We start from the raw sequence: 12,621 nt of genomic DNA, 5'->3' as shown, positions 1-12,621 counted from the left end.
GAGTGAAAAACAGCCACATGGGGACTGTGAAAATAGGAGCTGAAGAGAGGAAGATGGGAAAGTTCTAATAAAGAGAGCCACAGTATATAAAATACACAAGCGCCCACCTCCATCAGGAAGGCTGTGGGAGGGGGTTTTGGTGGTAATCCCTGGCTGTTTGAGACTGTCCAGGCAGACAGGGTCTGGATCTGAAACTGGGTCTGGATTAGACCAGGAAAGTTTAGGGTTTCACCCTGTCAACCTTAAACACAGTGCTTTTCCCTTGCAACATTTTGTTATTATGTGGCAGCAATCAAGGGAGGTCAGCTGGCCCTGAGAGGATCCTTCAGCCTCAGGTTGCTCTCCCAAGCTCTCAGCCACATCCACATCCCATACAAAAAAAAAAGAAACATTTCCCTCATCTGAGCAGAAGTCACAAAGGAAGGATCGCTCCTAGAAATCAGACCAATGGTCTCACCAACATCTGCTCAGCCCCCATAAAAACTCCCCGAGTCTCATCCTAGCACGCAATGACCTCAGATCAAAACCTGTGCTGAGCCTCCTATCCACACTTGGCCTCAGCCTGGCACAGGGTCTGGAGGTGGTGAATAGCTGGGTACAGTCATTGCTGCCATTGAGGCTTCAGGACCCTTTCCCAACCTGTACAAATTTGTCCCAGATCAGTCTGGCAGATGGTGGGGACAGAAGGAATCACGCACATTCTCTGTCAGATGAAGGGAACTGAGTCATTAATTACCCAGGAAGGTTGTGCTAACCTTGGGACTTGTGTCCTCCCCACTGAGATGCTGCTGAAGAAGCCCATTGCAACCTCTGAGCTCAAAAAACACATTGCCGAGGAGCGACAGCTCACTCACAAGTAGTCACACCCAGTCCCAGCCCAAGTGATCTGAAGTAGCAGCTTCCCCGACGAAGGAAACTTATATTTTTACATATAAATACAGCCACACTGTTTTCCTGACCGTGTTATTCCTACCGTCCTTATCACGCACGCTCAGATAGCTGCAGCACAGTCACACACTTCACAGTCTTCTTGTTCCCCTATTCCCAGCTTTTCCAAACTATTTACATTCACAACCCCCTGTCGTCCTGAAGCTCTTCTATGGCAATGGGTGACCCTGACTGGCACCTCCACATCTGTACTGAACAGGTCAGCAAAGGAACTTGTCTTCCCTTTTCCCTGTTTTTTTACCATGCATGGACCTGGCTCACATCTAGGGATTAATTCAAATGTCATTTCTGATAAACATTTTTTTTTTTTTTTGTGAGGAACATGATGTGTTTATAGGCAGTGGAGTGGGCCAGTGAGAAGCAGTGGGTATGTGCCAAGTGTTGCAACATTTTGATGCTTCTCAGTGCTTCTGAATACCTTGGTCTCCCACAAGGGTCACGTTGTCTGGTCCTTAGGGCATTTTAAAAACAAGGGGAAAAAAGGCATTGGGGAAAAGGAAGAGAGACCATGTTGAAACAGCATGACAGTGCTTTCAGGTGGCCTGTGTTGCATCAGCTCGGAGACCAAAGAGAAACACCCTGGAGCAAAGGGTCTGAGATGAGACAATGGCTGGCTGAAGGTGCCTTCATTTCTGCACTGCCCAAATCCAATCAAGATTTCACCTGCCACAACACCAGCTTTGGACCATAGCTTCGTTTCTCTCAATGGATTACCTGGCAGGGTAGGGGAAATTTTTACAAATAACTTCTGTGTGTGTAGGATATTTGATGAATACAAGCAAGTTTGACAGGTAAAAACGAAGCCTGAACCCTTAATGAGACATTTGTTATTATTATTCTCCTGAATCAAAGCTGTCCTTCAGAAATATTATGAGTTTAATGGAATGAGCAGGTACCTAAGAGTTATGACAAATCCAGCACTGACTGCTGACAAGGCTTCACAAGGGATGTGAGTATCTGTAACCAAGTATTATGATCTTGATGCTGAAATACTTGGGCAATTCATCTCTCACACACGTGGTGTAAGGAGTCACATTCAGACGGCCTCAAAAATCAGTGAATCTCTTTTCTCTCTGCTCTTCACTCAAGTTCTAAGTTTCCTTCTCCAAGCTGGCTCAGAAACACCAGGAGGATATTAATTCCTGTGGGTTTATGGCATTTATATGTCAAGTCTAGGCAGGAACTTGGAAATGGAGTAGTGCTATGATTTGTGTTCCCATAGTAGGGAAAAGGTTGAGATTTAAAAACAGTTGAACTCAGTTTCGGTGAAAAAGTTGAGATTTAAAAACAGTTGAACTCAGTTTCGGTGAAAAAGTTGAAATTTAAAAACAGTTGAACTCAGTTTTGATCTGATCATTGGAGAGGAGGTACTTACAAGACATTTCATTTTGTACTGTCTTTTAAATCTAAACCAAAATAGTTCCTGCTGTTTCTTTTGGGGACTAAAAAGAAAGCCCAACAGTCCTGATCTGGACTAGTCAAACCAGGCATTTTCCAATGCTCTACAAGTCTGGATCCTGGACTTTAGTTCTTTTCCATCACAAACCTGTATAGATTTACCTCTTGCTTTTATAAGCTGATACCTTACAAATCCATTTTATTCCGACAAGAGACTGTACCTCCTATGTCTGTAGACGGGTCTAAATACATTGATTTCGAGACAACATTACCTACAGCAAAGACAGTCCCCTTCATCCACCATTATCCCACTCTTGCCCAGACTTAAATACACTTTGATATGTGTACCACCAGACACTGTCAAACACCTCACACATCGAGCACCAAAGAAAACCAAAGAATAAACCACAGAAAATGGAAATGCAGCTTTCAGATGCTCATCTGAACACAACTTCCCCTGCCTCTTTCTTTTCAAGATGAATTTCAGCTACTTAGTTTGTATATACACATTCAAACTCTTCTAAAACTTTGACTTTGTATGTGAGTGGTAGCTGGCACGTCTCGATTTTTTTCTACACAGTCAAACGCATCAAAAGACAATGAGGAAGGCTGAATGATTCATAGGAATGGAATGAAATGCCATTCACAAATGGTTTTTCCGTAGCAATTTGTCACTTATTGTATTGAAACCACTTCAGAAGATGTGTCTCAAAGAGCCTTTTGATATTAGCATGATTAAAAACATAATGCAATTAAGCAATCCCATAATATTTCTGTATGTTATATGAGCAGGACCTTGAGTGACCACTTCATTCAACTCCCTGATAAATGTCCGCTTTTAACAGAAGGCTGGTATTCTGCAAAATGCCTCAGATAGTTGTCTAATACCAAGGCATTCAAATCTTCTCACCCCAGAGGCACTTTGGCTCACCAAAATTTAGCCGTTCAGCTTTGGTGTTGGGTCTAGCCTGCATGTCTCAAACCTTCTCAAATCAGCCAAGAAAGATGCACCTCCAACTTCAAAATTAATGTCTAAACTGAATGGGAACATGTGCCCTCTAGCTGTATCTCTCTTTATTGACTATCTAGAGGTCTACCTGGATGTCTATCACTTCTCCTACTGTTTCTGTCATATGTGGAGTTAGTATTTACATATGTACCTGACTTGTTACACACATCTCCATATTGATTTCCTATACCTCAAGCACACTGTTATACAAATATGCCTAACTTTGCATTCATATACCACACGTCATTAAAAAACTTTCAACAAGATGTAGACAAAAAAGGCCCTTCAGAAGTGCTAGCCATTCCAGATCCCTACCTGCTGGGCAGTTGCATCGCTGGTGTGTCTCTCGAACTTCTCGATGTCTTGGCAAGTGGAACTTTAACTTCTGTCAAGGGAGGAAAAAGAGCAAAATTATATATACCACTGAAACCAAAGCCTCAGCTTCTTGGAAAAGTGGGACTGGGGGATGCTGCCCAAGTAGAGATGGGAGAGACAGAGCAGAACAGTTTGGGAAGAGGTGGGAGAGACAAAGCAGAAAAGTTTGGGAACGAAGAAAGGCATTAAAGTTCCTAGTCTTCAGCTAGAAATGTGGGGTTTGATTGGAAGCAGGCTGAGGGAGTTTCGTAATGGCCTCCAAATGTGGTCCTCCTGACAGGCATTACAAAACCAAGAGCCAGCAGTGGCAAATAAAGAGGTGACTGTGTCCTCATGAGAAAGCCATGTTTCTCAGAAGACCCACACAGTGGATGAAAAATGGAGATCTGAAGCAGGTACTCTTCCCCCCTGCAGCAGACTCCTTATGCTCATGGAGACACCAGGCCAGATAGAAGGGTTCCACTGAAAAATTGCAGCTGAAGGTGGCCTGAAAACAGCAACGGCATTTCCTGAAACCTTCAGAGGCCATGAAGCTTAACTTTTCTCCATGTGCAGAACAAGACAAAACCTATCAAGAGCTTCCAGAAGGTGGAATCACATCAAAATGTTAATTTCCAATGAGTTAGGATTTCTAATGGTTCCAGCACATCAGTCTCCTGCTCTCTGGCCCCAACTGTGTATCTCTTAAAGGGGCAGTAGAGTCCATCCCATCTTCCCTCACTGGAAATGTCATTAAAATTGACCCATGTCCTGACCAAATACACTTTAGGAACAGAATCCACACCACCCCTCATAGACTTTATTAAAATAACTGTGATTTAGTGAAGAAAATGCAAATCAATCCAAATAAGTTATTCATTAAAGCCTGTGAACCATACTTGGTTAATGATTTGAGATGATTTGAGAGGACTGAGTTACCAGGGTGCCTGTGCTAAGGCATCACTCCCTCTTCCCTTCTAACCCTCAAACCCAACTGTTCATCCCAGTTGCACCTTCTGACTGTCTGACCTACTTCACAACCAGGGCCAACATTTCAAAAGAAATAGCCTTATATTGGGCTCAACAGAAGCCCATACCCAGGATCATACAGAAATTACTTGATTTTCACATGTGAGCACCTTCCTGTAAGAAGACATCAATTTGGAGAAAATTTCTTTAAGAGAGGGAAAAAATAAAAGCAACATATTTCTACTTGGGATGGAGGAAGGCAGAACTGGCTGGAACCCTTCCATGTTTCACTTTGAAAGGGCTGTCTTCCTTATTGCAAGTCAAAATCAGTAAGGGTTGTTGTGACTGACTAGAAATTGAATATTTTCAGAGGGTTTTCTTTTTTTTTTTTTGCATGGTAGACTGAAATGTTTTGATAGTGAGTTGATTTGATATCAGGGTGAGGAGAGGGTTTCACAGGAGAATTGCCAGTTCCCATACAGCATGTTATCTGTGTTTACTTTCTCAGTTTAAAAGCAGAGATGTGTGAATCTTTGCATTTGGGCATGTTCCCATCTAGCTGCCACCCCCAGATGGCATGGCTCTGCTCTGCAGTGCTGCCTGGCATCGAACACTTTGTGCTAATGGTCAAACATGGGCACAAATAGGACAGTGGAGCCTCTATTTGGATACGCAGACTGGTATGTAGGCATATGCGTTCCCATTTCCATCGACACATGTGCCAACCAAAATGTCTGAACACAAGAGTGCCACATTTGGGTGGGGTTCCCATGTTTGGGAATCAGGCTTAGCACAGAGGAGGGGTGATTGTTCACACAAGCGGGAGCAGAAAGTCATCTCCTAACCAGCAAAGGTCCGAACACCCTGCCTGCAACAGGACCCTGTATAGGACAGAAATCTGCAAGGAAACATGCAACAGACCCCTGCCCCACCAAGTGCAGAGGCATCCCAGGGGCCAAGAGGGAACGGTCAGTGCAGGGAATGGCAGAATTAGGCCTTGCTGCAAGAATCCTTGGCTGGGTTGCTCTGCTGGCACACAAGGAGAGAAGCAGCATAACTGGATTTATCAGGGAAGTGATGACCCAGCAGGACTTGAGCATGACAGGGAGAGGAACAGGAGCGATAGCATTTCCCCACAACTTTATCTGCATGGTCAGGACAGTGGAAACACCTGGGGCAACTGAAATAGGATGGGAGAACCTTGGGAGGGAGATGCGGGTGCTGCTGGGCAGGGCTGGAGCACAGCTCCGAGCACGGGTACCGTGCAGCCATTGGGAACTCACTAGTATTGGGCATTTTCCCCATCCCTGGCCACCGTGGTGCCTTCCCTGGAGCCCAGGAGCTCTGCAAATCCCTGGGGAGTGCAAAGGGCAGTGGTGCCGTGGGATTGCCCCCCTTCAGTGGGAGGCAAAACCTACCAGGAATTTAGGAGCGCTGGAGTTCAGTTTCCTGCACAATCTGTTAAACAAACATTGACTGCAACAGAAAAAATCCTTGGCTTCTAGAGACCTCAGTTCAACTTTGGGTTGAGATGGCAAAAGAAAATGAATTCCTGGCCTTTTCTGCTTCCCTCATTACCACTGTGCAAAAAAACACCTGGTAAAACACAAGAAAACAGCTTTGCTCAAGAAAGCAAAAAAAAAGGGCTTTCCTCTAAAACTGGCCTTTCCAAGAGAAAACTTATTCCCAGGAAACAGAAAACCATTCCATTTTAGGGTAAGGTTGACTTGTGTAAGCAAAAATAAAAGAACACGGTCTCTGGGAATCTCGAGTTTGCGATTTCCTTTCTGGGATCTGGGGTTTGACTTTTTCACCTGCAGGACACCTAGAGCATGAAACATAAGAGCAGCAACTGGCTACCTCTTGCCCTGGCAGAAATGCTGAAAACACCTCTTACAGAGAGGATTGACTTGTCAGCATAGCCTGCTTGCTCTGGCTTCTCATGTTTTCTGGTGACATAACGGCTGCACCTTCCCCCTACACACAAGGAAGAGGCTGAAAAAGCTTTTGCCAGCACTGGGGACACAGCTGACCAGCTCCGATGTGGGGACTGTGCACCTCTGTGTATTTAGGGAGCCATCACACATCACTGAGTACAGAGGAAAGGGAAAAACCCTCTGTCTTCAAGAGGGCCAGGCCAGGAGGGCCAGGCTGAAACACTTGCTGGAAGCGGGCAATAAAGCCAGCACAGGCTTTTCCCGTGGGTTTTAACTCACCACTAGCATGACAGGACAGGGCTGGCTTGGGTGGACAGAGCAGTGAAAGCCAGACCTCTTCTGACATTAAAGGACCATGGCTGTGGCCTCCTAAACCCTGCAAGTGCCTGTTTATTTTGGATGGGCACTTGAAATTAGGTGAAAGAGAGGGCATTTCTTCAAAGGGGGCAGATTAATAGCTCATTAGCAGACGTAGTTGGTTACAGTCACCCTGGGAGGCAAAATCATTTCCCACCGCTATCTCCAACAGCTAAAAGAAACATGTCTCAAATAGATAATCTATTACAACCATCAGGAGGATTTCAAGGGCGGGTGGTTTCGTTAACTCTTATTGTTTTATCTCCAATTTCGCTGTTTTTTCTTAAAGGCCCAGCTCCTGGAATCACAGGAGCATGTGGCATAGAGCAAAGCAAGCCATGAGCCCTCCCAGCTGGAGCGAAAGGCTTGGAAATAACACCATCTAGGTTCAGGGATTGCAAGCAGTTGAAAGGAGATAGGACTTAGCTACTAGAGAAATTGGAAGGGCGAAAAAAAGAAAAAAAAATCTCATGATTTTGGGATGGAAAACACTAAGCTAGTGATCAAGTCAAGGGATCTCTAGAGCAATCTTGCTGACCCTGGGAAGCAGAATTGAGCAGTGTGCTTTGAGGCATTGAAGAAAATGATGGAAAAAAAGACATTTAAGTCAGGAGGGAAACGGAGTTTTCAGGTGTCCCTCCTTTGCTTGCATAAGTAAAAAAAGAGTCCCAGGGAAATGAGCCTATTGGGAAAGCAGTGAGGACCAATGCTCCCTCCCCATCCATGACACAGCCCCTGAATCCCTTCAGCATCACTAAAGACACCACAAATACCTTCAGCACAAGCCCCTGAAAGGCTGAGCGCACTCATCACAGTGCACAGGGGCAGCTGATCTTCCCCCAGGCTTTACAGGATACCTGCTGTTGTGTTACACACGCATACACTCTACAAGCACACAAATTCTGGGGTTTTTTTTCCTAGCAGCAGCACTGAATCCATCCTGCTCTCCACCCTGACAAACTTTTGGCAAATGAAACAGTACCAAATGTTACCCAGCATAGAAAAGGACCTTGTTTTCTTCTTTGGAAATCTTTGCCTCTCCTGCAAATGCCAGTAGTGAGTTTATTTGTGCTCTTCATATGATTTTATGATATCCCATAAATGCAGAGGAATTCCTACAGGGAGCTATAGCTCTTCCTGAACTACCTGTTTCTGGCCCACAGAAGCTTTTGTGGGAAAACTTAGTCAATTTTTGCCTTCTAGGAAACTCCTCTCTGGTATTCACTGACACCAGGCAGAGGTTTACATAGCAGTTAGTGAAGCAGCACTGGTCAAGCCGCTTCTGGGAAAGCATCTGTCACCCTCTCCTTGCTCACCCTGAATCGAGATGGAAACACCGCCACAGCCAGCCACAGGTACTCCAAAACTGGGCTCCAAGACCAGGAAATCATCCCCACCAGCTGCCTTAAAATTAACATTTTAACCAAACCATCCCAGCTCCTCTCCCTGCCAGTTTGTTTTATTTTAGCTTGTCTGGAAGAAGGGAACCTAACAGGACTTTGGCATTTTGCACTTTTCAGTGCAATCCTTATGGTGTCCCCAAGGCTGCTCGTGGACCTTCGGGAACCTCTGCAGCACACTTGGGCACAAACACGATACAGGCTGGAGGGCACCACGAGCTCCAGCTCGGAGCACAGAGCAGTATGGGTTTTGAGCATAATCTTGGAGCTCCTCTATCAGCCCTCACAGACTTTGCTTTTTCATGTCCCTCCAGCTAATCTTCACAGCCACCTGAGATAGAAATGTGCTCCTGTGCCTGTGGGTCCCCTCACCTCCCACCTCACTGCCCGGCTCAGTCCAGCTCTTTCCAAAGCCAGGGTTTCTTTAAAGCTTTGCTACTTTATTTTGTGATGGATAACACTGAGCTGGCAGCTGTGAAACCCATTAAGGTTGAAAACACCAGGAAACTGAGGATGTGGCAGTGAGAGGCAGCAAGGGTCTGTGCAGGGGGGAATGAATATCCCACTTTCAAGTCCATCACAGCAAGCCCGGCTACAGCCTGTCTACCCCCAGTCACACTCTCTTCATGCTCAGGCTCAGACCAGTCTCTTGCTTTCCTCACTTTTCTTCTCCCATCCTTTCCCAGCTCCCCTTTATCTTTCTCAGTTTTCACCATCCTCGTCCCTCACCAGCCGGTTCAGGACACCTATCCAACTTAGCCCCACTTCAGACTTAATGAAAAGGAGGACTGGAGGGATTTGGTTTTCTTTCTTAAGCAGAAGCCCCATATGCCACCCCACCATCTGTCCTTCAGCAGACACCCGCCCTGCACCTTGAGCCACTTGGCCCATGTCAGTACCTCTGGCTGAGTTGTGGAGGTCTGAAGCAGCTCTTTTCAGAGCTTAGCTGAAGCAGGTTGTGGAGTTGGGGAGGGTCTCCTCCCGGGGGGCACAAGCCTCCTCCCTGCACAGGCAGATGACCTTCCCAGGTGTAAAGGGGACAGGAGATCTGGACCAGGCATCCCTGCTCCTCCACAGGCTCTGGCATCTTTCTTCAAGCTATTTTTGAAGCTGTGGCCCAGCAGGGAACTGGTAACCCTGACGGTACCTGGGAGCAAGTGCTGGCCCCTCAGGCAATGGGGTTCCTGTTCCATGGCTGCTCCCCGTGCTGCCTGTGAGGGGGGGTAGGGCCACCCTCAGGGGGCTCAGGAGGGGCTGCTCAGAAAACAGGGATGCTGCCGGGCATGTGGACATCGTGAGAGCCCTGCTTCCTCTCTAAGCTGGGCTATAAAAAGGCGGAAAGGTGCTGCGGCCAGCAGAGACAGCAGGACACAGGGGGATCTCCGGCCCCAGGCACCGGTCCCAGGAGGCATCCTGTGGCACGTCTCAAATCACTTGGTAGAGATAAACTGTGACTTCCCAGGAGACTCATGCCAGTAGCAGAGGGGACCACTGCACGTTGTCCCCTTGCCCAGGGGCAGGGAAGGAGTCTCTGCGCAAGGGTGTGACAGCAGGGCACAGGTCCAGCCACTTGCAACACTTCTGCCTCCCCAAAAACTTTTTGCTGTGGGGTATTGCCCCATGGACCCTGTCTCTCTCTTATTCCTCATCCAAAGAGGCCACTTAAAGCCACATCCCTCAGCAAATACGGTGTTTGCTAAGTCAAGGTTCACAGCTTTTAGCTGCAAACCCCAGCTGATCCAGGGACTGCTCCCACAAGACCCATAAACGGTAGCCGAGACTGTCAGCTGTGGGTTTAAACTCCTCACCACAGACCTTCACTGCTCTTAGAAAGCCGGGGGGAGGGGGGGTGGGAGGGGATCCCCAAGTCCCCCTGGGTGCCAGGCAGCGCTGCCCTAAGGCAGGTCCCTATAGCCACCACTCTGATCATCCCATTCCTCGCCTCATTTGGCAAAAAGCAGCACAGGAGATTTTTTCAGACACAAGCAGTTTTTGGGATAGCCCCGGGGATCTCTCCAGCCTGTCTCAAGCCAAGGCTGGAGTAAACAGAAAAACAGAGGTGGGTAGAAATGGCTCCAGCCCTAAAACACAGCCCCGAGCCTCCCCTAGAGCTGTAGTAACAGGTCAGTGTGGACCTGCCTGGAGACTTCAGAGACGTGAGCCACCATCTGCTCCCTGACACATATCAAAACCACTTCAAAGCTCCGGGGAGGCAAGGAATACTGCAGGATACTCATCCTGCCCAGGGCAGAGGAGCCCAGGCAGCCCCCAGCAGCATCAGCACAGCAAAATAAAAGGTGTCAGCAACAAAAATCTGCACTTCTGGGCCCTCTTTATTGACCTGTTGAAGCTCAGGCTTCTTCAACAGCAGCTCTCCCCCTTCCTCAGAGGAAGAGCCTGCTGGCTCCACTGGAGTTTGGATGGGGCTGAAGCGGGCATAGCACAGTCATATGCTCTGTACTGATGCGCTGGCAGTACCAGAAACCATCCTGGCAGTGCCAGTGTGTCTCACTTTCCTGAGCCAGGAGCCGTGGAAGGGGTCAGGGCTGGCACTGCAGCAAAGCCAGCCCGCCACAACATTGGTGTGTTTGCAGCTACCTCCTCCCGTAGTCACACCAGCTGTGGCATGCTTTGCCTGTCCCTCTCCCGGGGCTCAAACTCACACTGAATTCCCAGGTTTAACCTCTAGCTCTAACTCTTTCAGCAGGCAATGTCACCAGCCACCAAACAGAGAGGGCTGGAGGCTCTTTTCTCCCTGACAGGACCAGGGTTGAAGTTTTCCCCTTTGCAAAGTGCCGGGCTTCAGGCACAGCATGGGCTGGGGCAGAGGGAAGCAAACGCCAGGCAGGTTTGAGAGGTGGGAGGGACCTGAAGACACGGGAAATTCAACCTAGCAGCATCACTTGTGCAGAAATACATTTTTAAGGGAGGAAAAAAAACGGATAATGGGACTATGAGCGCATGCATATGCCTAAAATCTATAGTACTGCAAACTATACATGCAAAATGAAAGGACACCGACCTCATCAAGCAGTTGGTCAACTCTTCCCAAAATAGCTGTCTCCATTTGGTCTGCTGAGAGCCAGGCAGGGAGCTGTGTGGGCCTGTCTGCTTCCAAGTGGGACACCCGGGACTGCAGATCGGAGGTCCGAAAGTACAGCAGGAGGCTCAGCACCAGAGAGAGCAGGGAGACGCCGGGCAGCCCCGAGCCCAGCAGGAGAGGGAGGCGGCAGCATCTCTCCCCATCACCGGTCCTGGGGGGAGCCACGCACCCCCTGTCAAAAGCTGCTTCGCCGACGCCTTTCCAGCTCTTCTCCTCCAACATTCCCTCCCTGTCCTGAGAAACAATAAATAAATAAATAGAATAAATAAAGCCTCACTCCTACTCCGAGAAGCACAATCCAGAAGGCATAGAAAAAGAGCGTCCAAGGGGATCCCAGTGCCAGCAAATGACAAATAACAGCAATAATGACAAAAGTGGATGGGGGGGGTCTTTAAAAAATAAAAACAAACCACACGCACATAAGAGGCGTGCAGAAAAAAGGATCCAACTGCAGCAAAGAGTGGGAGGGGGAAAAAAAAATCTGATCAGGATTTTTTTTTTTTTTCCCTCTGTGTTTCAGTCTTTTGGTTCGCTGGTAGGTTTTTTTGTTTCCTTCTAAGCTGCCAGTTTCAGTTCCTTCGCAGACCGGCCAGGAGCTCACACATGAAAGTCCCCATTAGAGAGAGGTGATTCTCAGCTGCTCCGGCAACGTTGTGCTCTGGCTGATCGTGGCTGCCCTGTAACATGACACACTCCCTCCAAACTACGGGGCTGGGATGAGCGAGCTGCGCGGCTTCCCAAAGTAACCTCCTCTGCTCGCCCTCTCTCTCCACCTCTCCCTTGCTGCATGATTTATTTATTTATGCAAAGCGCCGGGGTGGGATTGGGCAGTGGGACGCCCCTGTCCCGCTCGGTCCCCAAACCACCTCTCCGCCGCCAGCCCTTCCCTTTGAAGTGACTCTCGCTGAGGTTATTTATAGCGGCAGGAAAGAGATTGTAAAGCAGAGGCTGGGCTCACACCAGCCTACGTCTGTCTTTCCTTCCCACAGCCGAAGGGCACTTTACGAGATGGTGCAAATGGGCTGTCGTGTCACCCCATGCAGACCCTAGGGCAGTCCTGAGGCACCAGCGGTGGGGTATTTTGACCCCGATGTTTTGAGGAGAGCAGCCAGGCAGGGTGAGAACCAGAGGGAAACATCTGGAAAC

At 48.0% G+C, this 12,621-nt stretch overlaps 1 protein-coding gene across 4 annotated transcripts in view; it reads right to left on the bottom strand.

Annotated features, from left to right (window-relative positions):
• COL13A1 (collagen type XIII alpha 1 chain) overlaps window positions 1-12,290 on the bottom strand; it is a 92,075-nt gene extending 79,785 nt beyond the window's left edge. For 3 of the 4 annotated variants that reach the window (XM_042790019.1, XM_042790032.1, XM_042790026.1), the window contains exons 1-2: window positions 11,395-12,290; window positions 3,671-3,740 (exon numbers count right to left, since the gene is read on the bottom strand). In XM_042790019.1, coding sequence (XP_042645953.1) covers window positions 3,671-3,740; window positions 11,395-11,697 — 373 coding nt within the window. In that variant the 5' untranslated portion in view covers window positions 11,698-12,290. The remainder of the gene's footprint in view (window positions 1-3,670; window positions 3,741-11,394) is intronic. The other variant, XM_042790016.1, reaches the window with a different exon arrangement.
• Window positions 12,291-12,621: the final 331 nt, after the last annotated feature.

The sequence above is a fragment of the Tyto alba genome, unplaced genomic scaffold (genome assembly GCF_018691265.1).
Source record: "Tyto alba isolate M040663 unplaced genomic scaffold, T.alba_DEE_v4.0 Super-Scaffold_1, whole genome shotgun sequence".
NCBI lineage: Eukaryota > Metazoa > Chordata > Aves > Strigiformes > Tytonidae > Tyto > Tyto alba.
The sequence above is the reverse complement of the archived record's forward strand: the minus strand, read 5'-3'. Positions and strand labels throughout refer to the sequence as shown.